Source organism: Cardiocondyla obscurior, linkage group LG22 (assembly GCF_019399895.1).
Source record: "Cardiocondyla obscurior isolate alpha-2009 linkage group LG22, Cobs3.1, whole genome shotgun sequence".
Classification (NCBI taxonomy): Eukaryota; Metazoa; Arthropoda; class Insecta; order Hymenoptera; family Formicidae; genus Cardiocondyla; species Cardiocondyla obscurior.
In genome coordinates this window covers 3,876,848-3,904,117 of record NC_091885.1, presented here as the reverse complement: position 1 = coordinate 3,904,117, position 27,270 = coordinate 3,876,848, and the positions used below count along the sequence as shown (strand labels likewise).

Below are 27,270 nucleotides of genomic sequence, written 5' to 3'. Positions count from 1 at the left end.
CGTGAGGCTGACAATGAGAGAGATACAGTTTACTTTTAAACCCAACCATAATTTTGCGATACTTCTAATGATAAATATGATTGAGAGTCAATTACAAATATAATTATAATATAATTGATCATATTCACCGTTAGAAATGTTATAATTATAAGTGGCTCGAAAAGAAACTATATTTTTCTCGCAGTGAGGGACCGCTTGTTATTTCTCTCATCGTGTAACAACGTATATCAGTGTAAACGACTAGATAATGTTGCGACGCCTTGATAAAGAAAATTTATCTTTTTCTTTTTTTTCCATTTTTTTTTCTTTTTTTTTCATTTTTTTCATTTTGACTCAAGCATGTTCCTGAGAACTCGGCAGTACATTCAAATAGATAAGCTGAATAATTGGACTCGTTAATTCGCTCGTGAACTAACGCGATCGATAGAACGTGATTCACATTTATATTTTATAAAGTAAACGGTGCAGCACATTCAATAGTACGCACACAAATAATTGTGCATATTAATAATTGACAGAATATCTTCGATTAGAAAATTTCTAGTCAATTTCGATCCAGGATACACTTTGTACGAAGTATATACTTTGGAAAGAGGAAAAAGTGAAGGCTGGTAAGGCGACGCTTAAAACCATATCGTATAAAAATAATCGGACAGTAAGAAAAATCAATATGATTGCATTGAATCTTAACAACTTTACGATTGTTTTAAATATAAACAGATCCTCGCACCACGCCTCGATACAAATGTCGACTTCCACGTCACTCGTTATCAAAGCACTTGACAAAATCTTGCCCGTTGCAATATTTCTCTTACGTATTCCGAATCTAAGAAGAAATTACACGAAATACATTTATTTGAATACAAAAAACATTCGCAAACTTCTATGATTAAAAATATCGTTATACATATAAACGCGACGTACTTTTTATTTTCGTTTCACTTCTCCTTTTCGGCTGCAGGCTAATTTTACAAAAAACGTGCGCAGCAAAAGTTTGATTTTTTTTTTTTATTATTTATCAAACGTTAATGGCCAGTACGTAAAAAGTTCAAGTGTCTTCCTTAAATAACTCCCTTTATTAATAATTACGAAATAATTTGTATGTACATTAATTAAATGCCGACCCGCAGTTAGTGAGAAGCTGCGCGAGACATTGTTAAATAGAAATGGCGTCGTTACGACTCTACAATTTGTACAAAATTACTTGCAAATAAATCGCATGGATATCACCGTGCGTCCTTGCTGAATAACGGACTTTGATTTGCTGCCCGACAACACCGATAGTCTAATATGGCGTAGCACGCGTACGCGAATATGTTTCCCGTATATCTATACATGCGCATTAACATGGCAACGATAGCGGACCTTTTTTTTTTAGCCACACTTATTGCACTTATTCACAAGTCTTCATTCTCCCTTCCCTTCTTTTTTTTATCCTCGACAATACTGTACATTTGTTTAAATTCTATTTTCACCCTTAAGTGCAAAAGAAATAAGTGCGCTAAAAGAAACAGATCCAGTACGTGGAAATCTCGCATTGCCTGGCATGCTTGATTAGTTAAATAGTCACGCGTAATCGAGCAGAGTGTACACTCATCATCAGGAATGGCGTTCGTGGTGCTGCGACGGCGACTAGACTCCCCGCACTCGGCGGCCGAGAAAGGAGGAAGTCACGTACGCCAGCCGCCGTCGCCGTAGCAAACGCCATATCTGTTTTTCGGTGTACAATTCTAATTACTAACTAATTCAATTTGCCTATATTTCTTGCGCAAATTGCTCACGGAATCTTTGAACAGAACGGGGTCCAGTCGCATGTTCGACCGCAGCAGTGGCATGTATCCGAACACAGCGACGAACGTATTCATGCACGTTTGCCGCTGTATGAAGTGATCGGGATCGTTCCACGGCGATCTGAAAATTCAACGACACAAGTAGTTAAATAGCGCGATAACGATACCGTGTTAATCTCGTGTATCGATAATACGAACCTAATTCCCGCTACTGTGGTATCTTTGTACAGCTTGCGCTGCGTCACTTTAATGGGTGGTCTTCGAGTTACGTGACTCACCAAAAAATTCATGAGTATGTCCTCGCAATTCTGCGACTGCTCCACGGTTTTATGGAGAGTCGAGCTCAACAGCTCGGTGTAGAGAGTATTATAATAACGGTGGTAAAAAGCGGCGCCGGTGAGAATGATACTATAATCGTTCGTCCACTTGCTAGTGTAGCCCCAGGAACGCTACGAGCATAAAAACCAGATTACCCAGATTACGAAATCCGGACGGAAGTCATTTAGCGGCGACTGTACAATGTCTACCTTCGAGTCATCCCAATAATGAGATCTCGCTGGATATCCGACTATTCGATCGGGAAACGATCGCCAGACCGTAAAAGCAAAGTCGATCTCGTCGGTATTTAGCGTGGCATCCTCGTCGAGCGACAATATGGCACTAGTTTTGATTAACGGATGAGGGTAAAAACGCTGGGATATGCCGTCGACCGCGACCACATGGATCGACGCTCTGATACCTTGCCAACGTGGTTTTCTTGGTACCGGAATGTCCGAGTTCCACATAAGTATTATCTGAAAATAATAATAATAATTAATAAATAATTCATTAAGGCATATCACAGATATCGCGAAATTTATAATTAATAAGTTAGCAATAAATTGAGCTACCTTATCTAGATATTTGCTTTTTGCGAGACTCCTAAGTAAACGATAAAGTACGGCGGTGGATCCCAATTGCGAATAGATTATGGCAGTGAAAGTGTTACCAGGATTACTGTTCGAAAAAGGAAGTTCCTGCTGACTGTCAGCGAACTGCGGCAAAATCGCGAGCGCGCCAGGACTGGTATTCCAGACAATTCTTTCTCGCACACCTTCCCACGGCAAACGCTCGCGAATATTCTAAAATCATAATTATAATTAACGACAGACCGCAGACGGGACTCTAAGCCACAATAAAAATCGATCGTTACCTCAAACACGGTGAATACAATTTTTTCAATAGAAGAAAAGTATCTTTCCCACAAAAATTGTGTTTGCTGACGCAATTTAAGAATTTGTACGTTGGACACAGATCGTAATATGTCTGTAATCTGCAAAATTGATCGAATTTTAGTCGTCTGCTTGAAAAAGTAAAGTAACATTTTGATTAAGTATACATTTATATTTTAACTTACTTGGAGTAACAATCTCTCGTCGGAAAATATTACGGATTGAGTCCAATCGATACGTTCGTGAAAAGGAAGCGCCCAACCGTTACTCAAAATGACCGGAATGCATCCTGATCTCAAAGCTTCTAAAAACCGGAAGCTACCTAGCCGTCGTCCTCGCGGAACCAGACAAAACGTAGCGTTCATTAACAAAATTTCATAGTCATACCTGCAAAGTGAAAAATGTGAGCGATATTTCGAATAACATTTACGTACAACACCTGAAATAATTTTCGCTACTTACGTATCGTATTCTTGATTATCTTGTTGACAGTGTTCGTCTTGCAACTCCCTCCAGGCTTTTCCGTGACGGCAAGTCGTAACGAACACCAAATCTTTACCGTTATGTAGATGATAAAGTGCGTTTCTCGTCTCGGATCCGATACCGTGGACATATCGTTTACCTTTAAAAGCAGCTAGATATTTCTTATTGTTAGGAAAATTATTTTCTAACGCTTGGCCAGGCTCGCCGCCACGTTCCGGATGTTGTTTGCCAAACAGGGGTATCGAAATGTCAAAATCCGGTCTGTGTCGGAAGATGGACATGCTGGCCTTAGCGAGAATAGCGTAGCCCACGTCGAAAGCCAGTGACTCCTCCACGTAATCGGGCCACGTGCCAGAGTATAAGTTAAATATCAGATGATTCCTTCCGTTGTTCCAGTACGGTAGATGCAGTAGTTTTGAGGGTAGATTGTGTACAAACTCAGTGGACAGGGGATCTCTATCTAACGTATCCAGAGCTAAGACAAATATACATGCCCGCGCCGGGTCTGACGTGTAATACCTCGACTCCGTGATAACATTTAATATTTTTTGGTATAGTGGACTTATTACATCCTCGACCGGGTATACGTACACGGTGAAGCCTTGCTTGCATCTGGTGAAGTCGAAGCAGGTCTCCATGCGACAGTGCCTGGTACGCTGAGACGTAGCCAATGACCCGCCGGATGTCTTTAAATCTTTGTCATAGAACTCTTCATTTAGACTTAAATATGAAGGCAATCGCTCGTAAGGCAACTGAGATCTGCCTGTCCATTTCTCACTTTTTAAACGGTATCCGCCGAAGTAACAGTAACCAAGAAACGCGCATGTCACGAACAATAGGAGATAGCGCTTCTTGGCTTGCATGGTCAACGCAGTCAAGTTGTATAAAGATATATGATAGTTCTAAGCATTATTCTCTCTCTGACATGAAAGGTCGGTAATTAGTCACAAGCACATCGTTACTTATGGCTTAGTAGAACCTCCAGGATGCAATCACTTCTGCTCCTCCGTGCTGCTGTAACAAAACAAGATATGTCATATACGTCCCATATGTCAAAACAACCTTTGGTAATCGAAGAAAAAAAAAAAAAAAAAAAAAAAATGAAAAAAGTTTACTACATGGTATACAAGAATAAAAAAAATTAATCGGACTAGCTAATAATAATAAAATAAAACAATTATATACATATTGGTAACAATGTTCACCGTGATAACGCGCGATACGCTTATCACAGGGAGCATTCATAACACACATAACAGCTATTTTTACATTTTCTTCCGATCGGATGTGAGCGAGAAAATGTGAAACGCAAGTTACGAAATTGGAACGCTCGGGCAATCGGGGGGGTAGACGTCGTTACCTTTCGAACTAAGACAGAAGAAGGTGGCTACTGACTGATAAGATTCGAGCGGCTCGGTCGTCGCGAGATGCACGACGGATCGCACGATGCACAGACCCGGCCACAATCCATCGGTGGTACGCGAGGCGCGCGTGACGTGACGATCATCTCTCCTGGTCGAAGATAACCTATAAGCGTCGCGGGTCGTACTCCAGGCAATCGGCGAGCAAGCCGATCCGGCAGTTCCACGTTGTCAGAACGCGACCGATCATGACGTTGTTTTAAACGCGATAACGCCCGCACTCGCTCTTACGACACGGCCGCGCACCGCCGACGCGACGACATCACCATCATCCTTGTAGGTTAGCTGCGGCGCACTGGAATCCCGTCGGGCCCGGCGGCGGCCTTACGCCCACTCGCATCTCGCCGCGGTGGACGGAATGCACGCGTGGCATCGATCGGCGAGCGGCCGCGAATACAGGATCATCGCACGCCGCGCGCGGGGCCGCGGGCCAGCGATTGATAGAATCCGAGATGCGAAACGGCGACGTGACGTTGGAGCAATCGGACGCGCACCGCCTACGCTGCCGTCCTGCGCCGCAACTTCACTTCGATATACAGGGTGTCCCGGACCGAAAACAGGTGATACTTTCGAGGGTAGGTAGGCGCCTGTCGGAGACGAGCGAGGAAAGATAAATCGTCGAGCGCCGATGAGAAAAAGAAATTTAAATGTCCAGGCGTGAGAGCGAGGAAGAAACCGCGGGCTGAGTGAGCGCGCGATAGACGGCGTGAAGTAAGGTCTGAAGGGAATAGGCGGAGTCGACGAGGGTGCGCGGCGAGCGGGAACACTCGTCGTCCGTCTCGCTCACTCACCCGTAGCTTCCTCGTCACTCTTACGTCTGAACATTTTAATTTTTTCTTTCTTTCTCGATAACAGTCGACAATTTTAGAAAATGGTATGGGATTTTTTTACTCGTCTTTAAGAAGACGGACCTATCCTCGAAGTATCACTTGTTCGATCTGCGACATCCTGTATATGTAGATTAATTAACGATTATGCGTGGGCATCAACTGCGATCGTGAACAAATCGATTGTAACTTTTTATTTCTTTCTGAACGAGTTTATGAATGTATTTAAATACCAAATGGGAAACTTTACTTCTGCGAATGCGTTATGAATAATGTCGATAGTAAAGTCGCTTGTACAATGTATGAGAAATTTAAATAGCAAACGTGTTCCGCGAGAGATTGATAATAACTACCGAGAGAATTAATAAAGATTGATAAAAAAATTACATTCTTTAAGTTTAATTTAATTTCAGAACAAAGAGAAAAAAAATGCAGCACGCACACCCGACAAATATTATTAATTTTAATAAACAGAGGTTTGCTTCCTCCTTTCTTTCTTTTTTTTTTTTTTTCTCTTTTAATTTATTTATATAAGCTTTTCGAATCGCTCGTGTGGAACTTTTTGACGTTAAAAATAAAACTACCATGCTCGTAAAATTAGATGCACAATACCTTATTAATAATCAAGTGCATGCAAATCGACGTATACCGTGTCCAAGCCGGAACATTCGGAGGCCCGTCGATCGACAACTAATTTCAGGCCGACTCTGCGAACTTTATAAACTCGAGCGACACGTGGGGCTTGCAGCGACGACCGGAGAACTTTCGCAAAAGCCCGCGGACGTTTCTTGAAACTGACAAGAATGTAACACTAGCGTGGGTCTCTCAAAGGAGCTTTCGAGCCGAGTCGACGGTGCACGACGGACAGAAATCGCACGACGTTGGCTGAAACGAGAGAACGAAATAACTGCGGACGCACGTTATATTTAATATTCGTCAATCACAAGTGAATCACCGTACGATCGTTTTACCGTAACAATAAACAGAAGATGCGTCAGCTTACAGTCTGGCCTATTTTTTTTTTTTTTTTCGCCGTATAAATATAATAATAATATTAATAATAGGTTTTCGCGGCGACGTTAAAAAATTTCGACGTGAAGAGCTTGGGGTTAATTAAATTTTTAACACAGTAATCCGAAGTAGATTTGTCGATCAATTACTGCGTTTTTTTTTAGCATAGTTCTATTAATAATTAGCGTGACAAAATGATTGAAGAGGTATCAACGTCATTCAACGTCTAATCGACGTCCGATTCAAGTCTTTTTAATCAATCATCTCTCGCTGGGAGAAATCGCCAATACTTTTCAAAGAAAAGTTCTATTACTTTTTGAAACTAGCCATAATTTGATATCTCTAACAATAAATGTGACGAACACGATTACGCACGATACGTACAATCCATCCGATCACATTTATCGTTGGAAATTAAAAAGAAAAAAAAAAAAAAGAAACTTACGCCGGTCCGGAAAGCAACTCTAATACTTGTCTCCCGTTCCGTCTCTTATACTTTCTTGCATAGACAGAAAATTATTCCCGCGAGTATCCGCGTTAACTCAATGCACCATGGTGATGTCGCAGTGACGTCTGAAAGGCGGATGCGGACGATTTGCAATTTAATAACCGTTTCTCGTTAGCGCGCTTGGAGCGAATCGCGAACGAGCGCGGAGAATTGATTTCGGGACCGATTCGACTTCGAAGGTACGAAAGGTTACTTACTTCGGATAGACAGATTTGACGAGCCAATATTGTACGGGCGCACACGAGAATACCTTTTCCCTCGGTCCGTGGCCTCGTTCTCGATGCAGCTCCGCGGTGTCGTACGAGTGCAAGGGTCTTTCTCCGAGCACTTCCGGTTCTCGAGCCTCCGAGTACCACCCGGAAAGTCGCGTCTTCCCGGTGCCGATCGACTGAATCCGGCGCTCTCCTTAACGAGACGGACGTCGCCGCCGCAGCGGCGAGTTATGAAATCCTTACCTTGACCACCCGACGCGAGTTTCTCGGCGCGCGTGTGTATGCACACGCCGGTTACTCAACACCTGCAAGGTAAACTCTTTTTGTCACGGTTCGCGTGAGGAATTTGTACCCTATTGTCATGCAGACGCGTATACGTCTGCCTCGCGCTCGCGAGTGCTCGCCGGTCGAATCGGCGAGTGCGCGTTAGTCCCGGGATTCAAACGGTTTTAAGTAATAAATAATAAACGCCATTGATTTCGTTTATCGAGACTCTTAATTGCCGTGATAAAAGGTCCCGCATCTGGATCTGCCGAGTCTTGTCGCGGTTATCTAACGCGCGTCAGAGAGCATTCAGCCGAAGCAGCCGCTTTGGAAGGCGTTTATGAATAAAAAAAAGTCGATGGAAAAAAAAAAAAGATCGTTACTGTTAATGATCAACAGTTCGATGTAATTATCCGACGTAGCGTCGGCGGAAAAAGTACGCTCGTGTCAGAAGTCAGATAGGCGCGGAACTTCCATGCGGCTTCCACGAATTTAAAACCGTGTCGATACTCGTGGCGGGGACGCGGAGGCGATTGCGACATGCTCGGAAAGCATAAATGGAAAGCGGCAGCTCGCGATTTCTCCCTGATAAACTTACTTTTCGAGGTAAGAAGGGGACCGGCGTTGCCGACGAGCAGCGCCGGAATCAAATCGCAATTCGCATTTCCCGCGCTTCTCAATGGCGACGCGCGGCAACTTTACGGAGTTCACGATCTTCGCCGTTTCCACCGTTGGTTCACGTCGAGCCAAAGTCGAACGACCAATTCGCAGCTAATATTATCCAGTAACGAGACTAATTCCGTTTTAACGAGCATATCTATTGGCTAATTAATCCGACTTCGGATGGATTTGGAATTTCCCTCACGGGAACTCAGTCACGCGAATGCGTGCTCGTGCGGCAAGTAAGACATTAAAGAATAAAATACCGGCCGGCGCGCGATCGAAGAACGAGGACGTCTCACCTACGTCGTCATAGGCTCGTGACTCAGGGGGAAAAAAGAACACCCTCCCAAGGTCGCGGAGCGGAAGGGTAGTTCCGAAACTTCCGCCCTACGTTTCAGCGCCTTTGCCGTTAGTTCCTCGACAACGGACGCGAGCTGTCAGATCTGTCAAAACAATCTCGCGTCGAGTATACACGTCTCGCGTTCGTCCTCCTGTTATTCAAAGGCGGTGGAAGAAAGAGACGAAAGGGGAAAAAGGTAGAACCAGCAGAAAAAAAAGGAAAGAGTCGAGTAACATGTGTTTTCGGCATTTCAGGGCTTCCGAGCGATCTTGAAACGAGCGGGGTCGCTCAGTGATCGCGAAACATCCGCCGGCAGTAGCGAGGCATCAACAATTCGGCGCTTTCGTCCCGCCGTATCGCCCTACTGAAGAAAAAGTATCTCGTTGGCGTGATTCCACCCCCGGGCCGCGGCAGCGCCGCGGCACAGCGCCGGGGCATCAGCGCCGGACAGCGACGCCTCTGCACGGCGTCGATCAATAACACCGTCGTCGGCGTCGCGAGGGAACGGTGGCGCGACGGGAGTCCACGGCGGTTCGGCGGCGCAGCGGCGATTCCGGTGCGAGCTTCTCGTCTCGGTGATATCGTTACGTGCGGGCTCAGCGGGCATGCTTCGACCCGGGGCACTCTCGTCGGCACTTGTCGCGTGCGAGGAACGCGCATCCGGGAACAGCGGAGGTCGGCCGAGCCGCGAATAAACGTCGCCGAGGTCCCACCCACGACATGGCCAAGGTAAGCCGCCTGAAACGCACAGGGGATGACGGCAGCAAGAAGAAGTTGGGGGGTGGGAAGAGGGGGAGGGGGGGGGTAGAGAAGCGAGTGGACGGAAAAACGCGCGTTTCTCTTTTTGTTTCTTCTCTTTGATTGATCTCTCTCTTTCTCTTTCTGTCTTTCTATCTATCTCTCTTTCTTCTCGTCGGCCGATCTCTCTCGGCGTCGAGTTTCTAAGCGCGGTAAACGGTCGTTCTCGCCGAGCCGACGTTTTCCCAGAATCCGCGGCTCGGAAAGAGAAAACGTCGGTGGCGAAATAGTCGCCGCGAGCCAGCTCGCGGTTCGTATTAACAGCCCAACGGGGACGATAAATAGGACAGGCGGCTCGAGTAAACGCGCGGGTGATATTTATCTGTACGCTCTCGTTGGGTGTTCCGCGGTTCCGCGAGATTGTTTGGCAGAAGGACGCGAACTGTGCCGCCACGTCGGTCGTCGCGAGAAGGCGGTCGGTCGGGCCGGGAATCCCGCGTAATCCGCGTCTACTCGCGATCGAGGGGGTTTAGGGGGAAGTGAGGGGTGACGCGGCGATAACGTCGGCGAAATAGTATCACAGCTGGATCGGCCGCGGCCGCGATGCTACTTTTGCATAATTTAGAGCGTGGCCGACGGCGCAGACGCGGGACAGATAATCTGGACATTGGCGAATTTCCCAGTGCTCTATTTACCGCGCGCGAGAATACGGCGGGCTAGCGATCCGCCAGCGTGATAGTAGGCAGGCCTGAAAAACAAAAGCCGGTCGGGAGTCTTGGGTGATCCTGTGTTTACTTTTTACTAATTTTTTCTTCTTTTTCTTTCTCCGTTTATCTTTTCCTGTTATTTCTTCTTTTTTTTTTCCTTTTCTTTTTTTTTTTTTCTGTTTTTTTTTCCTCTTCTTTCCTCCTTTCTTTGCATTCGGTCGGAGATCGATTTCGAAAGATCTCTTCCGCAGATTAGTTTCAGAGTTGACGTCAAATTCCCAGCGTGGGAAGGTCGCGAAGATACCCGCGACTTTCTCCGCGCTGTGGTCCACAATAACCGCGATATCGCGATACTCCTAGGCCGCGTATTTTGCAAGTAACAGTCGCCGGGTAATAAACGACGACAATCGTATCCCAGAACCCGAGTTAGGAGGGAAAACGTGTCTCTCGAGAGGCCTCGAGTTTACGGCCGCGGTATCGAGCGATCGAGCCGCGTCGCGCATAATGATAATAACAATTCAGCGACACGTCGCCTCGTGCACGCGCGTTCAAGCAACGGGTGCTTTCCATTCGGTGACCCAACTTCGGACGCAGTCATGTTTTGCCTGTACCGGTTACGGAATATTAAAGCCGACAGACTGACGCTCAAGCTTGCGTCGCCGAGAATTCCAACGTCTTCCACTACTATCTGATAACAATTATGTAAATAGGAATCTTCGTTATCTAACGATCGAAGGAGTTGAGAATGACGCAAGTGAAGATTGATTACCCGAGCTTCGGATCTAAAATCGTCCGAAAAAAAGAAAAAAAAAAAAAAAAGGAAAAAGCCGAAACGTTTGACGATCCCGAGCGGAAAGCGCCGTTTTTCGACGCACGTGCAATCGTCGGCGGGGACGCGCGGATTCACGGGCCGGTGCGTGTGAATGCCAGCGGGATAGCGTACAGCGATCGCCGTCGTCGTCGTCGCTCGCTACGCGCCTGGCAGTCGCGGCGGAGACGTCACAGCGGCAGGTGTAACCGGGAGGAACGCTCATTGTCGTACTCCGCGATCCGCGGCTTTCGTCGTTAGTCGCTATCGATCCCACCGACGCGCCGCGGGCGCGAAATTGTTGCGCTCCTCATTTTTTTCCTCTTCCCCTCCTCTTCTCACCTTGCCTTTCTCTCTCTATCTTTTTATCTCTTTCCTCTCCCAGGCGATCCCGCGGAAAAACCACGGCACGGGAGCGCGGAGAACGCGAGGGTCCGGTCAGTGCCGCGCGGGAGATGCCAATGACACGGAGGTGCGTTTCTCGGCTTCGGGATACTCGAGGCGCGGTGTAACTTGTTGCGATTGTCTGGTCAATGAAAGCGGCCGCCGCGCGTATGGCCGCCTCGTCGGGCAAGACGGCTTCAATGGGTTCCATTGAAATTAATTACGGCCCCGCGACGCGCGTGCTTATTAACGGAGCTGGTGGAGGAGAGAGCCCGGGCAGACTCGAGGCGCAGTCGAAGCTCGGCCGGACGGCCGCACCGAGGCCCGCGAGCATCCGCGATGGAACGTCGGCCAGCGTGCGACGGTAGCTTGCTCGCGTCCAGCCTAAAGGGGATGGTTGTGTTACGTTCTGCTCGTGCAGTAACTTCGCCGACGTTCGCGCGGACAATGACGATGCGACAATACTCGGCGCATCGCTGACATTGACACCGATAACGCCCGATACTCCGCCGCTTTACGTAACGCGTCGGATAAGTGTAGTCGCCAAGCGCGCGTGAACGCAGTCCTCGGTTCTGGGAAACGATTGCGGATGCGAGCCCGTGCCAGGTGTGTAGACAAATTTGTAAATTAAATGAGGAAGTGAAGAGAGAGAAAAAAAAGAGGAGATTGGGGTTGGTCCCGATATCGCTGTATCGCCGTCCACTCGTGGACGGTTGATTCCGTGGGCGACGCGGACGCTCGGCGGTCGATCGCGTGCCACAGGCGCGGGAATGCACGTATATCGCTTGGAATTATAATCAATTGCACGCCGGCGAACTGCGCCGCCGATACGGCGAGCGCTTACGGGCCGCCGCCGTCGCGCGGCATTATCTTAATTGCGCGATACGCAAGTCGATAATTGCGCCGCGGGAATTCTGCCGACGATGAAGCATTGCGAGGCCTTCTGGGTTTCCACCTGAATGGAAAACGCGCGGCGTTGCCTCCCGCGCTGCCCGCGATTTCACCTTCGGGCGCGAAAGGAGGCGGAACGTATTTCACTCGGGCGACTTTTAGCAGGCGGTCACCGTCACGCCGAGGAATCGGAATCAGCCTCGTAAAATTCGTCGAAGAAGCGCGCGGATGCGCGACGCCGCTGAGACGGGCCTCCTCGTCTAATGTATCTCGGAAAGTAACGAACCGCGACTGTTGAACACGCGTCGGCGCGAATTAGCACGAATTAAGTCTCCGAGATAGATCTGGCGCGCGATCCCCCGGCCTCTTGCACGGCGCTTTGCGGCGCCCGGCATGCAAATTTCATCCGCGATTGCCTAATTCGCGGCCAAGCGCGCTCGCCTTTTCCCCGCGATGCCGCGCTTACGTCTCTTCTTCTTCTTAATTTTTTTTATATTTTTTTTATCTCTTTTTTTTTTTTCTTACCTTTGGCATTTTACCGCATCCGCGTGCCTAGGCGCACCCCGCGCGAGAAAACGGATTTTGATTACGACGGAATAAAAATCGCGGGACGTGAAAGGCGGCGTGGAAACCGGTGTGGCCGTGATGATTGCTGACCCATTACGCCGCCGCTTCTCGCGCGCGGGCTTCTGTTGATTCTGTGGAAACCGCGAGGCCGGCGGCGCGGTGAAAATGTCGCGCGACGGACACCCGTCGCTTCCCCGGATAAATGCATAGTTCCGCGCCTTGTTTACACGTCCGCGGCTCGAGATAAATTGGCCCGATTGCGGCAGATTAATTGGCCAGATTCGCGCGACGCGGCGAGCGGGTGCTGTTACCGCCGTCGTTAATCCGCGTTTCGTACTCTCCCTTTGGTTTTGAACCCCGCGACGGCGACTAGCCTCCCGTACGCGCGAGTTCGGCAATTGGGAGAAAAAAAAAAAGAGGTTTCGTTGATAATTTACGGTCGGCGGGCCCGAACCGCGTAGCGGTTCGCAGTAACCTAGTTCTCAAGCCCCGCGTATACACGCGCGCGGCGTTCGCTCTATCGTCGATCAGCTCACGCACGCACACGTCGGCTACGTGCTGTCCCGTTTCTCGGTTCGGGGAGAGCATCGGCGATACCGGCTATTATCCGTAGACACGCTAGCACAGTTCTGCCTCCGTTCCGCCGGTACACTTCGGCGGATTGCCCGCGAGCGGGGAAAAGAAAGATAAAAAAAAAAAAAAAACGGAGATACGTAGAGATAGAGGTAGAAAGAGAAGAGAAAAGAAGATCCGACGCCGAGTTGCCGGGCGTTTAAAACGGCGGTGTATTAATATACACCTCGCGTCTCGCGGAGGAAAGAAAACGAGCACGACAATTAGCCGTAATTGTCTCGTGCTCATCGCCGGCTCGGACGTTATGTAGATACGTTTGTTACGTGGCGAAAAGGAGGAACCGTACGAAATCGCGTGGTAAACTGCGACGTTTAGCAGGCTCAGGTGAGAGGAAAAGAGAAGAGAGAAAGAGAGAGACGTCGTCACGCAAACTAAAATTAAATTAACCAACTGACAGAGGCATTTCTGATTCATCTGTACGAGGGGTGGGGCTATTATTTGGAGGTAGGCCAAGGGCATTGGACTCTACTCTTGTTCGTCAAATCGGATCTGGCCTTGAAAAATTGAAAAAAAAAAAAAGAAAAAAAAAATTATATGAATACATATACATATAAGGTACTATTGTTACAATTAGGCGGTAAATGATTGCAATTAGAGAGAAATTTTTTTTTTATCACTGTAGCAGAATGATCTTTGCGTGACTCGAGATAATTGCACGGTCATACGTTAATGTTCTTTTGTCTACAGAACGTAGGTGAGAGCCGGATACCTGTGCCACGGCCAGCACGGCCGTCGTTCTTCCCTAAATCGAGAGTAATCGAGGCGTCGAGGCGTCTTACGGGAAGTCGTCGATCAACGATCTTCTCGGGATGCTTTCAATTTAACACCGAGAACGAGTCGCCCACTCCGCGGGAGTTCTCGAGCTTTGCGACGTCTTCGCCCACCAGCAAAGGTAAAAATTACTTCTACGTGTAACATTAATTAATTTCTAACTCAATTTATAATTAATTAAAAACGTGTAACGTACGCTAATGTGAGTGTATTTTTACAGCTAATTCAGCAGGAGATCAGACGTTCACGATATCGCCCGTGTGGGACATTGAAAAGAACGATGTGCAGCAGTTGGTGCACTTTAGCGAGGAGAAGAGCAGCCTATTCAGGTATGGAATCGTATATAACGTCTCGTATTTTATCCTAAGACCTACCAATATTTCATGCTGCCTGTTGCATTGCAGGTTACTTGAAGATACTCAGTTGAGCATGATCGAGGATGTCGGTGACACTTGTCTCGTAGAAACAGCCCTGACTAATTATAATGATGCGAGCCCAGCGCCGCACTATTTGATGCTGAACAAACAAAACTCCTTCGAGCACGACGAAAGTCTTGGTATTCTGACGCCGGACCAGATGACCGATTTCACGGTGGCGTTGGAATGCTCCAGGACACCATCCTGCGAGAACCTCACTGGATCGGCCGGCTCGAAGTTGGCACTGACCCGAGCGTCCGCCTCGACGAGGCCACTGGTGGACGTGGAACCCGCGGAAGAAGGCTGCACCGAGAGAACTCCCTCACCAGAGGAGTTGCCGCTCGATCCTAAACCCGTAGAGCCCATCAGAGGCAACACCGTGCCGGTGAGCTTCGTTACTTCGGTCACGAGTATCACTAGTCTTGAAGCGGGTTACCAGGGAGACGGCGAAAACTCGAGGCCGGCGAGTCGCGGCGCGGATCCACCGTCCATGGCAGTTCCGCCGGTCAATCTTCCTGCGCCCTGCCGCCAGGATCCGATGACCGACTCGGACTTCTTCACCGAGAGTGACGCGGACGCTCACGAGGAAATCGTGCGGGGCGATAGGAAAGCGCAGGTGATCGACGGCACCCTGTTTTGCGCACCGGGCGAACGCGTTTGCCCTACCTTTACCGGAGAAGAGATGGACTCGAGCGGAATCTACTCGGACCTGGATAAGCTGCAGGTGTCAGGTGAACAAGCGCCGGAAGAAAACGACGACCATACGCCTGATACCGGAGATACCGAGCTCTCTCAGAGGAGTCAGCCCTCGCCTGTCGTGGCAAACGTTGTCATGGATTACTTTCAGGTATACTAACGCGAAAGTTCAGCTCAGTTTTTCAAAGAATTAAGAAAAAAATGTATTAATTATTTTTTTTATTTAACGTAGATTCCCGCAAAGCCTCTGGACGAATTAAACAGCACAAACAATTCTACCGCTACTGTCGAAGTTACTGTAATCGAGAAGATGGAGAAAAACGAAAGTATCAGGTTGAAACAGCAAGGCAAAACTGACACAGTGGCTTTAAAGAAGTACAAGATGCCGAAAAGAAACGTCGTCTCGAAAATCAAAGCGATGATCGAATCTTCTTCGAAGGACGACGAAAAGGAGGCGAGGCGTCAGAGGTCGACTAGAAAAGGCGGTCGCTGGGATGCTGTGATGAATAAGATAGAGGCCGGTAAAAATGAACAGAGGACAAGATCGGTGAGGAAAGAAGTAAAATCGAGAGTGCTGCAAAATCTGTCTCTGTCACCCTCCACGAGGCCGATGTCAAAGAAAGCTGGCGATACGAATAACAACAGTAATAAAGATAAAAGGCAAGGCTTGAACTTTCTAATGAATTGCAGCCATTACTTTTACATTAATATACAAAATATTTTTTCATTTACTAATGAGCTAAAATGACGTCGACGATTTATTTCAAATGTATATAATTGCGACGGTAAAAGCGTATTTTTTCTAGTTATATTGAGAATATTAAATTTTAGGAGACTGCGTGGCTGGCAGGAGATGAAATCGCCAACGCAGGAAACGGCCAGAAGTTCGGTTCGCAGTTCTATGAGCGACCTCAGCAGTGGTCCAAGCAAAGACTTGCTAAGTAAGTAACATCGATATCCACATATTTGAAAACTTTACAAGAATATGCTAAATCACGTAGATAAATTGAGATTAAAAATAAAAATTATATTTTTTGAATAAACATATTTAAATATTAATTAATATAATTAATATGTAATTATATATGAAATGTTATTGTATGTGATTTATCATATTGTCATACACTTTACATACATTCCAAAAAAAAAAAAAAACTTGTGCGGACTTGTAAAAAAATATTCTCGACGCCGTCGGATAATTTCAAGATTAATCATTATAATCCCTGTGATCTTTAAAACTGACCTTTAAAAGTGAAACGTAGTTCGAATAAATACGAAAACGAGATTGATTTAGTCTCGGATTTTCCGCAAACGATTAATCAACCAATGCTGTTCCACGGAATATATTCGAACGAATTCAAGAAGCGATATCTCAACAACTCGAAGATGCATGGATCAATAATTCTCGACAAGAAATCTTGGAGTTCACGGAGCGTTTACCTACTGGGGAGAGAGAGAGATAGAGAGAGACAAGGTTTTCTTATCGACCCGAGAGTAAAAGCTCGAGGATGCCGAGAAGGAACTTTATCGCCCCTGCAGCCGGCGCCAATGGGGAGCACGAGGCGTCGTTTTGCTTCTATTGTAAAGTAAGAGGAAGCTGCGTTAAGCCGGCGCGCGTCGGCCAGCTTCGCCGCAGTCGCATCCAGCGTCCGGTCGGCAGTCCTCGGTGGATCTCGTGCCAGGTCGCCGTACGATGTGATGTGCACGTGTGACATACACATGCATGCAATTGATACGTGTGTACGCGCATGTGTATCCCCGTTGCATTAGAGCCGTCTATCGTCGTCCCTCTCTCGTGAGACGTGCACCTATCGCACCTCGTTCGCGCAAAATCGGGTCACCGGATAGTGCGTGGCGGTGCGTGAGAAACCCATAACGCGGGGCCGAGGAGGACGGGAAAAAGAACGAGCAAGCTGCTGACAGCCGACGTCTCGTTAACGAGTTGCCCGTGTGCGCTCGGTATATTCTACCGCTGGACCGGACTCTCGAGATTGTTACTCGCGTTTACGAAGTTCAAACCCGTGCCGAAGACCTGAGACTGTGATTCCCGTTGCCGTTCTCCAACGACGTGGTTGTGCGCGAAAAGAGGAGAATACGACGGTTCAGTTTTCTTTTTTTTTTTTTCGAAGCCTCGCCTCTGACCTATTTTCCCGTTACATTCTCGTCGCCCTTCTCTCTGTTGCGCGCACGCGTGTGCGTGCGCGAACACGTGCGTGAGACAGGTCCGAGTATTTGCAAAATTGTTTAGCGAATCTCTAAAAAGTTCGGTTCACCGTTTGCCTGCGGAGACGATCGACGTTCTCCAACGCGTCCCCCACTTGTCGTACCGGAATTGCACGTCCCCGTTATTCGAGAAAGAGGGACCGTGTCTCGCAGTGGGCCCGCCGCGAACGGTAACGCGTAAGGTGCAATGTAAGCCGCGTGCTAGGCTCGTATCAAACCGGAGATTAACATCGAATATTATGCGGATTTTAAGTTCGTACCAGCATAGAATTCAAGATCAAATTTATATCGAAAATCTGACGATTCGAAACGAAGTTGATTAAACCAGGCATCCTTTTTTTCATTCCGAATAGATTTCGATCTGTCTAATCCGAATTGTGGGCCCTACGATTACCGGTCAACCAGCACCCGGTCCTCGCACCGGCTCGACTCGAACCATAGTCAGCTCGCGCGGGTCAACGCCACTCGCGGCGTTATTTCCGGCGGGCTTCTATCGCCGTGGTTTCTTTGCACCTTTTCGCGATGCCCGGTCGTCGCGCACCTCCGTCGCGCGGCGAGGATGCCCGCCGCCCTTCGTCGCCCGTTCCATCCCCACCTTCGTCAGCGGCTGCGGCAGGTGTACCCGGCCGACCGACGACCACGTGCGTCGCCAAGGTCGACGACTGTCGGTGCTCGGCTACCGGTCCCTCGGTCCGCCCCGCGCGGCCTTACGCAATCGTTGGAATCGCCGGGCGCTGAGCCCACGCGGCCTCCAAAGAACCGGGGGTGGAAAATCGCCGTGGAACCTGCAGCGGATAAGCGCGTAGGCGACTTACGATCACCTGGGAACGTAACAACTTGGCGCGACTCGGTTCTTCTGGGGACCGGGCGAAATCTACGCTGGATATACCGCAGTCCACGATTGACAACTGCAACGTAATCGCGGCGGCTGGGTCTCGAAGGAGAACGGCGTCGCGATCGATCGGTGCCGCCGGCACTCGAGAGGCGGAAGATGCCCGCTGTATACCGTTGCATATGCTGATGAACGACGGCCGCATGATACGGTATACTTGAGCATGTATGTGGCGAGGAGATTCTCACGCTCGCAAGATACGGCGGGATGATGGTGGCACGCGCGGGACCAGTCGCGACCGCACAACCGAGGATCACGAGCGGTTTTACGGTGTGAATTGTAATGGAAAGAACTAACTGAATGACGATGGGCCAGCAAGGCTCGAAGGACAGGACCGTCCCGAGGAGGACGGACTTTGCACGAGACTCGACGGGGATGCGACTAGGCAGTTTCAAACGAGGTAGACGAGGGTGATTTTTCGGTGATTGCGTGACGCGATAACTTCCGGTGCGCCAGCGCTCGTAATATAAACCGAGAGGAAGATATTCACTTTTTAAATCGACTGTAATTTCATATGTCTGACAATAAATAAAATTAATTTCATGAAAAGGGCCGAGTTAAATTTATTATTCTAAAAATATTATATAGCTGAGTTAATTATAAATTTAATTTATTATATTTGAATTTAATTTAACTTTAATTAACAAAATCAATTTTGTCGTGAAAAATATTATGAAATTATAGTTGTGTCAATTAAAAATATAATTAGGCTTATTATATTTGTTCTTAAAAATATTTTGAAATTATAGTCGAGTCTAAAAGTGCCTGATTCGGCCCCTTTGACGATTGTTTCATTGTTCCCTACAGTCACTTGATCTCGTGCCTCACGGATGTTGTCAATCCGCCGTTCCCTAGATTCCGGTCCCAAGCCATGCTTCACGTCGTAATGTTCACGTTTGTTTTCAGAGAGATCGTCGACGTCCGCGAACCCGCCCCGAAGGTTTGTTTCGAACGGCCACACCGGTCAAGTTCGCGGGAACAGCTTCGACGCGAAGAAGAATTGCATCGATGTGGCGACCGTGGAACTCGGTGAGTGTCGGACACCTCGTCCTATCATCCGAGATTAAGTGCCTACCATTTAGAGTAGGCTGTTCCAACTTCTCGGTAAATTAATCTCCAGTAATTACATTTCTCAGCCCACACAGAACATTGCAGCAAAATATGAATACCTGATATACAAATTTACGAAAAAGTTCGATTACTTATCAAGTAAACACGTCTATCTCCATGTATCTATTTAAAAAAGAAGATAAAGATAAAAAAAAAGATATCAGCTGATAGATAAATTTGCCAGGAAGCTGGAGCAACCTGTTCAGATTAAATAAAGATAGACGCGTGTTTATCTGATAAGTAATTTCACGAGGAAATTGAAACAATTGGCACAATTGGGCCGATTGTTTCAATCTTTCTCTTTTTCTCTCTCTCTTCCCTTGTTAATTTTTCCTATCGACTAAAATATACACCTGTATTTTTTTTTTTTCTTTTTTTTCTTCTTTTTTTTTCTGAAGAAACAATGATTTATCTATCATGTAAACTTGCAGAGAAGTTGGAACAATCGGCCCTAAATGGAAAGTACCCATTATTAGATAACGCCGCGCCAGTGTACGCGTGTACGTCTCGGTATGATAATCAGGTGGGCAAGGAGGGAGAAACGCGGCGAGGAACGGGAGCACCGTCGCGTGCTTCCGGCTGGGGCACCGCTACCGTGACGAGCGGTGATAAAAGGGCGAGGGGGTGAGAAGGGAGTGCGTCTCTTTCCGACTTGGCTGACTACGTTTACCGGTTCGCGAACCGATCGAGTCGAGATAAACGGGGCACATATTGAAATAATAATTTCGCAAATTTCTCTCCTAGGTCCTTTTCCTCTTGTTCGGTCGATAGGAAGGCCGGCTGACCACCGTTGCTTACGTTGACATAGTTCGATTGTGGCTTTTCACCTCGCTACTTTCCCCCTCAAAGCGCACCAAAGACCGGGAGAAATTCTCCGAAAGACTTAACGCTTGCCGAGAATCGCGATGAATATTCACACCGACGTTTCGAGGCCACTTTTTCGCCTAGATTCGAGCACGAAGATGATACCGAACTAAATTTACGATTAACACCCCGACTGACGCCTGCATCATTTCGTTTAAATGGGTAGAGTTAATGCGCGCGCTATTTTTTTAGAGACTTCAATTACAAAATATATATATATAATTTAATAAACTGCAAAAAAAAAAAAATATATATACATATATTAGTAATATTAAAAAAAAGTTTTAAAATATTTTAACGTTTAAAAATGACGTTTAATATTATAACTCGATAATCCAGAGACTTGAGACTTAATAAATAATGTCAGCAAGGCGCAATAATAATACGTAAGAAACTCCTCGGATAGAACAAGCGTAAGCGTGCGTACTTTACACTTGAACTTCAATCTCGCGCGATAAAACGGTTTCTCGACGTACGGTACCCGGGCACGCTCGCCGGTACGCGGGCTCCCGGCTCGGCAATCCCTGCCATTTAGTATTTAACATGCTCTCGTTAACGCAACGTATTACCTTTCCAGAGAAGAGTCCGCCGTTGGCGCGAAAACCAGCGACAACCAGGAGATTGACGGGCAATGCCAGCGCGAAGCAGAAATCCTCCGCTGCCTCGATAAAAGGTACGTTTCGGCCACGTACGTCGGCACGGGTGGAGCTTGTCACAGCCCCGAGGAAGTGAATTTCTTGTTCGGCGTCGAATTTCACCGGGACGTTTAATTGGCACCCGCTCGTTCCTCGAGAAACGATCAACGAAAATGACATCTTTTCGCAAAAGGACGAGTGAAAATTCACAAGTCACAGTGTGCTTTCCAATCCATTAGCCGTGCCACTTTAATGGCAGCCGGTTTCTAAAAAAGTTCCCACGTCTATTCTGCGACACACGCGCACATACATATATACAGCCAGGCGCGTTAATTCGTTCGGTGCAGGAAAACGCATCGTCCTCGGTCGCGCATTGTAAAATCCCTCCGCGTTTCGAAGAAAGTCCCGGCTTTCACCCGACAGTCTGGAGCACCAGAAGTCAACCTGTTTACCTGGCGACGTGATTGCCTTTCTTAAAACAAAATCACGACCCAGCTTATCGCCGGGATTAGAAAGAGGGAAGGCACGCTGGGTCTCTCGAGATTGTCCTAAATAGCAATGAAATAGCGAAAGCGAGCATTTCGCTTAGAACTTGTTCCCAGAAGTAGCCTGAAAAGGCGCGTTGTTTCGAGAAATAATCAATTGCACACTCGCTCTCGCGTTCGACACTCGCCGTGGTATTCCGAACACAAGGGTTCGCTATATGCGATCATCAGCGTTGCAGTTTGCGGTGCTCGGCGGCCGTAAGTAAGCACGCGCGTCTCTTCTTCCATCTAAGGACGCTCGATACCAAATCAGAAAACCACTCGCTTTTGGCGTCCGGATCACGACCGGACGTGCAGCGCAGTCGTCACGGACTCTGGTGAGCAATTAGCACTTCTCAGTCGAAAAATCGAAGAGAGCTAATGCTTCAGCTTTTTTTATTTGATCGAGCGCCGCATTTTCGTCCAAGGAGGACTCGTCGAATAAAAGAATGGTCCGTCATCTTCGGTACGTCCTTGGCAATTCCACTTTGTCGGTAGAAAAGCGTCTAGGAGGACGGCGAGGCGAGAATGGACGTGGAGTGGGAGGCCGATAGCTCTTCAAAGTGGCCCGTGGCTCGTGCTAATTCAGTCGAGGCGCGAACTCGGCCGGCAGATTGTTACGAATGGCGGTCCAGGTCGGAATCAATCATAAGCCGTCGATCCCGTTAGCCAGCCCGAGCCTCCTCGAGTACAGAAGGTGGTCGACGGGTGTCCCGGCCATCGCAGAGTCGACTGACTGTCATAGAATCGAGGATACTCGTCGGGCCGACGATCGGTCCTGTTTACTTCGCGTCTCCCGCGGGAACAGCAATCTTGAATGTGCTACGTCGAATACGCTCCTAAAATACTTGAGTTTTTCCGACGGATGACGTGACGGAGGGGACGGCAGGTGCCAGAAAAGCGAGAGAGCGTGTAGGAAGCGAATCTTTTTGGCGCGAGGGCCTCTTGGCAAGCTTTCGCAATTGAAACTGCGCGTCGCATGTCTGACCTTAACCCGCTGCTCCTTCATTGAGCGGCGAACTTGAACAATAATCGGCCCGATTGCTGAGGACGAAAGAGAATGAGATTTGCGTAGTTTTCAAGACGTGAGCGTGGGACTTCTATCGCTCAGACGTCGTTGTTGTTATCTAGTCGTTGAATGAGTCCTGGCTTTCTAGTGTAAACGTCCGTGTGCGTGTCATGTGTCAAGTCGACGCCGAGTTGACGCTGAGCGAGACGGACGGAGACGGAGTGAGTTTCGTAACTTTCCAAGTTCATTCGTCTCGTCGACTTTCTTCCTGTGTTTTCGCCGATGCGAGATGTCGTCCGTGCTTCAGAGCCCCAGGCAGTGTCGAACAAACGAGCGCAAACGATTTATTGCCTTCGGGATTAAGCGTTGATCTCCCCGTGATAATTTGGGTGGTAGCGGATGATAATAAAGCGAATACGGGGTGTTCATATACATTGCACGTGATCAAGACACTTGCGTAAATTGGCACGTGGGCTGGTTCATTGATAGTGAGCTAGTTCGGCCGGCGGTGCTCGCGCTCGCGTCGCGATTATTGAGAATGACTGTTTGACTGATGCACCTTCGGTGATGACACTGATTACAGATCGCGAGTCTAAAGAGGCTCACCACAACAGCACGTACACGATCACAGCGAGAACGTCGCCGGAAACGCGGGACCAGGCCGCGCAGACCACCGTGCCCTTCGCGGATTTCCGCATGGAACAAGCGGAACGAGCCGTTCAGGCACTTGCAGTGAGCGTACATTATCTAGCGTTCGAGGTACTTTCGTGTTTAGCTGCTATTAACTTAATTTAAAATTGAATTTAAAACTTAATTTAAAATTACAAAAAAAAATTATTTTTTTAATTATTTGTAGAGTAACTGAATCATATTTTTTAGCTGGATGCGTTCGCCACTCCTAAATTGAAAAAGGACTTCGAGAAGCTGAAGGCCGATTGCGAGGAAATGAAGAACGAACGGTCGGCCTTGCTTTCGGAGATCGATGTCTTGCGCGCGAGATGCGTTAGCATGGAAGAGAGGCTCGAGGAGGAGAGGGAAGATCATCGCAAAGCTCTGGATCAGCTACGCGATGAACGTGAGTGTTACGTAACACGCCCGATGATTTTCCTCGGGCTTGTCGCGAATATAAACACGTTGGAAATTCGCGATGACGCAATTGGCAAATAAAAAAGAAAAGTAGCTCGTGTGTGGTCGCAAAGCAAACGAGAAAATGCGTTGTTCAGCAAATATAAAATTGTTGCCAGCGGATAATAAGCTGATTCTCATTTACATTAAAGGCCGGATAATTTTTACTTGTATGTGGCAACGAGCAGAATCGTCCTAATGTTGTAACGACGCGGTCACGAAGTGGAACAATTATTAATTAAAGCGAACGATTCAGCGGTGCCTACGCGCAGCTCGTCTCTTCGCGATTATTCCTGATAAAGTGGCCTCTCGCAATTTTCTTTTTTCGCGTCAAGATATTTCGAACTCCTCGTCGAAGGATTTGGTTCTTAATTTAGTTCTCACGTAACGTTCGACGTTTCGATAGCCGCTAATTATAGATTCAATGTGTGCTATCCATTTAACTTTGTATACACTTTTGCTTCTCAACGTGAGCCGCAACAAAATATTTTATTGGCCCGTAAAATCAGACTTTCGTCGAAAGATTAAATAATTATCTATATTTATTTATTCAGATAAAAATTCTACTTTCTTAATTACCGCGCTGAATATTATTAATTTACAAAGAAATATGTGAAATCTAAATACATAAATTAAAATAGAAAAGAAAAAAAAAACAAGGAAGTGAAAGTACAAATGTACAAATAGAATTTTAAAAATTACCCAAATAATATTATAAAGCTATACATTTAAATATACCTTTCAAAAAGAAAAATAATTAACTGTATCGAAACAAGTTATTTGATATAGTATATTAAAAACGGCTTTCCGATAAACGCATTTAAATGAAGTACGACGATTAAGATTACTGTGCCAATTTGTCATTCGCGTGAAAGTGAAAAAACTAAAGTCGACATTCCGGTTTTCAGTGGAGGATCACAGGACGAAGCAGGTTGCCACGCTCGTCGAAACTTTGAAAGACGAGCGACACAAATACGACGTTCGATTGGACGAAACTACGAGGGAGCATCGCGCGACAATTGCAAAATTGCGCGCCGACCAAATCAACGAGCTAGCGCGGAAAGAGGAGATGAGACGATCCGTGGTTCACGATCAGGGCGCCGCGCTGATGGCGGAGATCGAATCTCTACGATCCGTGCTGGAGCTCAAAAGTCAGGAGAACACGGCCCTGCGGTCCGAACTGGACAGCTACAGGCGTGACATTGAGGAAAAGGACGCTCTACAGATACGACTCGACATGGCGGAGGCGAGATGCGAGGATTTGAAGGCGCAGCTTCAGCGGAAAGAATCCTTCGAGCGGCAGATCTCGCACGAAAATGAGATGCTCCACGAGTCGATTCACCAGGTGTCGAAGCACAACAAGCGCCTGTCGCAGCGTAACGAGGAGCTGCAGTGGAAGCTGCGTAACAAGAACGACTGGGTGAGCGTGCTCGCGAATCAGTTGACACCGCGGCTGAATCGCACCACAGGCACGGAGCAGATGGAGCACAATTATTCATCCGACAAAAACGGCGCCCACTCGTCTACAATGAAGTTTATGGTCGAGAAAGGTGCCTCTGTTTCCTGGACTCTAGAAATCGACGACCTATCGAAGGGGGGATCGTCGGACTCGCTGAACACGCTGCCGAAAGTGGCCAGGTCCTCGGAGAGCGCGACAACCGTTTCTAGGCAGGGATCGCTCAGGCTGACGCCGAACCCGAGACCCGTCATGGATACCAGAGCGAGATCGAAGAGCATTTCTAATACGTGCGACTCGGCGCGGACTCCAACGGTGGAGGAGGAGGAGGAGGCCACGTGGGCGCCTTCGTTCATCTCGACGCCGGTGCCACGACGGTGTCCCAGAAAGGATCAATCGTCGCCTTCCTCGTCATCTTCTTCGTCGTCTTCCACGTCGTCCACGGCACCAGCCGTGAATTCCGCGGTCGCGGCCGCGGTGGCAGCCGCCGCAGCAGCGGCTGCGGCGGACGACTGCAACGTCGGCGGCGGTCAGAGACCCCAGGAAGCTGGCGGCGAGGCGATGATATCTGAAGAAACGTCTGCATCCAGCAGCGAGGACGAGTCGTCCACCGGTAGCGATATTCCCCGACTGGGAATACAATTCGCTTGGGGAAAACCGATCAAGTAACACTCGAGCGAACCGTCGCGGCCTCCCATACTCTGTCTACGCGTTTTTTCTCCCGCGTAACAGTGCTCTTTCGAGTCGCAAAATCACCGCACGGCCGCTGTCCCTGTTCTCTCGCCTACAGCGGAGTCGACTTACTGCGGATCTTCGTTGATCATTCCCTCTCGTCCGTTTGCAAATACGTTTACGTTTCGTATTGTAACGCCGTACCGCGCCTCTTCAACTTTTCTCCCTGCAAACCGGACGCGTTCGGTCGAGGCTCGGCGGCGAGAAAGGCGGCGTTTACGTTTTCAAGCAGATGTGCCGCGCGATTCATACGATTCACACGATTCCGAAGTATAACGTTAGTGAGATATTCAAGAGATGAATTCCACGATGTATTTTAATGTTAACGACTGTATAAAGTAGACTAGTGCGATTGTTTTCGTGGTTTTCTCAATTACGAAGACGTTTTATCTTCCCCGACGCACGATTATTGCGATCTACGGCGGCGGTATACCATGTGGATTCAAGACTAGAATCTTCGTAATCCATCGCGTTATGATTTTTCCGGTATGCGTACAACGAAATTGCTTTGTCTGCTGTTACCGAGACGGCCGTGCCTTCCTTTCGGGCAGTTTTCACCAGCAAAGTTTCGCGATCGCGCAGAATCATGCGAAAGTTTTCTCTTTTTCATTATCATTTTGCTAAAAGTCTTTTTTTTTTTTCTTTTTTATTTTTTTAAATGTTTTTTTTTTAATTGTTATTTTTCTTGTGACTAACATTGAAAGGAAGCGGTGTTCAATGTCGTGTTTAATTTAACAAACTTTTACTGCGGTTCCTTTCGAGAGTTTTACCGGACGTTTAATTATCCGCGCACTTTTATAGCTCGTTAATAATGAATGAATATATTTTATAAGCGTCATCCGTTTTCTTTTTTTGCGAAGACCACGCAGCGCAGGCTGAAAATATTTATATGCGTATATTGCGAACATACCTTTTTTTTTTCTAGATTTGTGTAGTCTCTCACGACGTTCGTCTCGTTTTTTTTCCGTTTGTTGCGTTCTTCGGAAACGAGAGATAGAAAGGAAGATCTAACTGCCGGACTTCGCTGGCGCGGCGTTTGTCCGTAGCGCGTCTTCGCGCGCGATGGCGAGCGCCGCGGAACCGATTCACCTGGTAAACGCAGCAAAGCAGTGATAACCGTTAACGACAACCTGTAGCACGTTCAGGACGAGAGCGTTAATTTCACAGTCCGTTCCATAGGCGAGTGGTAGCTTAGAATACAAATGAGGGGAGGAGAGCATCGCGCGCGCGGCCGACACACGCACGGAAGCCAAGTATTACTCACCGAGAAAGTATGTTTTCTTTTCTCATGTGTGCTGATAAGATCGATGTATTATATACTTCTCGAATAAATAAGAGTACCATATGAATTGCAGAACA

The 27,270-nt window shown here is 47.7% G+C and overlaps 2 protein-coding genes across 10 annotated transcripts; one reads left to right on the top strand and one right to left on the bottom strand.

Moving 5' to 3' along the window:
- Window positions 1-1,057: 1,057 nt before the first annotated feature.
- Ttv (exostosin glycosyltransferase 1 ttv) lies at window positions 1,058-7,860 on the bottom strand. Of its 8 annotated transcripts, XM_070670946.1 has the most exons (9): window positions 7,449-7,860; window positions 6,345-6,617; window positions 3,464-4,498; window positions 3,187-3,388; window positions 2,983-3,102; window positions 2,681-2,911; window positions 2,318-2,584; window positions 1,989-2,239; window positions 1,058-1,911 (listed from the first exon to the last, which is right to left on the bottom strand). In XM_070670946.1, exons 3-9 carry the CDS (start codon window positions 4,345-4,347, stop codon window positions 1,731-1,733), a joined length of 2,136 nt encoding a protein of 711 aa, XP_070527047.1. In that variant the 5' UTR covers window positions 4,348-4,498; window positions 6,345-6,617; window positions 7,449-7,860; the 3' UTR covers window positions 1,058-1,730. The 8 variants fall into 8 exon arrangements, with proteins under 8 accessions (XP_070527047.1, XP_070527045.1, XP_070527048.1 ...); XM_070670944.1 differs by lacking the exon at window positions 6,345-6,617; XM_070670947.1 differs by lacking the exon at window positions 6,345-6,617 and having other exon boundaries at window positions 3,464-4,495.
- A 1,363-nt stretch (window positions 7,861-9,223) lies between these two features.
- On the top strand, window positions 9,224-27,260 carry Toc (toucan). Of its 2 annotated transcripts, XM_070670936.1 has the most exons (11): window positions 9,224-9,459; window positions 14,146-14,350; window positions 14,450-14,558; window positions 14,634-15,492; window positions 15,574-16,001; window positions 16,173-16,282; window positions 19,363-19,485; window positions 21,008-21,103; window positions 23,182-23,357; window positions 23,478-23,673; window positions 24,632-27,260. In XM_070670936.1, exons 1-11 carry the CDS (start codon window positions 9,451-9,453, stop codon window positions 25,846-25,848), a joined length of 3,528 nt encoding a protein of 1,175 aa, XP_070527037.1. In that variant the 5' UTR covers window positions 9,224-9,450; the 3' UTR covers window positions 25,849-27,260. The 2 variants fall into 2 exon arrangements, with proteins under 2 accessions (XP_070527037.1, XP_070527036.1); XM_070670935.1 differs by lacking the exon at window positions 9,224-9,459 and having other exon boundaries at window positions 12,792-14,350.
- Window positions 27,261-27,270: the final 10 nt, after the last annotated feature.

Bases quoted from the DNA above. Each gene is read 5' to 3' on its own strand.
- Toc (XM_070670935.1), top strand. From the start codon at position 14,128: ATGTTCTTTTGTCTACAGAACGTAGGTGAGAGCCGGATACCTGTGCCA. The intron at 14,559-14,633 runs GTATGGAATCGT...GTTGCATTGCAG, and splicing joins GAGAAGAGCAGCCTATTCAG to GTTACTTGAAGATACTCAGT. The intron at 15,493-15,573 runs GTATACTAACGC...TATTTAACGTAG, and splicing joins TTGTCATGGATTACTTTCAG to ATTCCCGCAAAGCCTCTGGA.
- Ttv (XM_070670946.1), bottom strand. From the start codon at position 4,347: ATGCAAGCCAAGAAGCGCTATCTCCTATTGTTCGTGACATGCGCGTTT. The intron at 2,912-2,982 runs GTAACGATCGAT...TTATGATTTTAG, and splicing joins TTGTATTCACCGTGTTTGAG to AATATTCGCGAGCGTTTGCC. The intron at 2,585-2,680 runs GTAGCTCAATTT...TATTATTTTCAG, and splicing joins AAAGCAAATATCTAGATAAG to ATAATACTTATGTGGAACTC.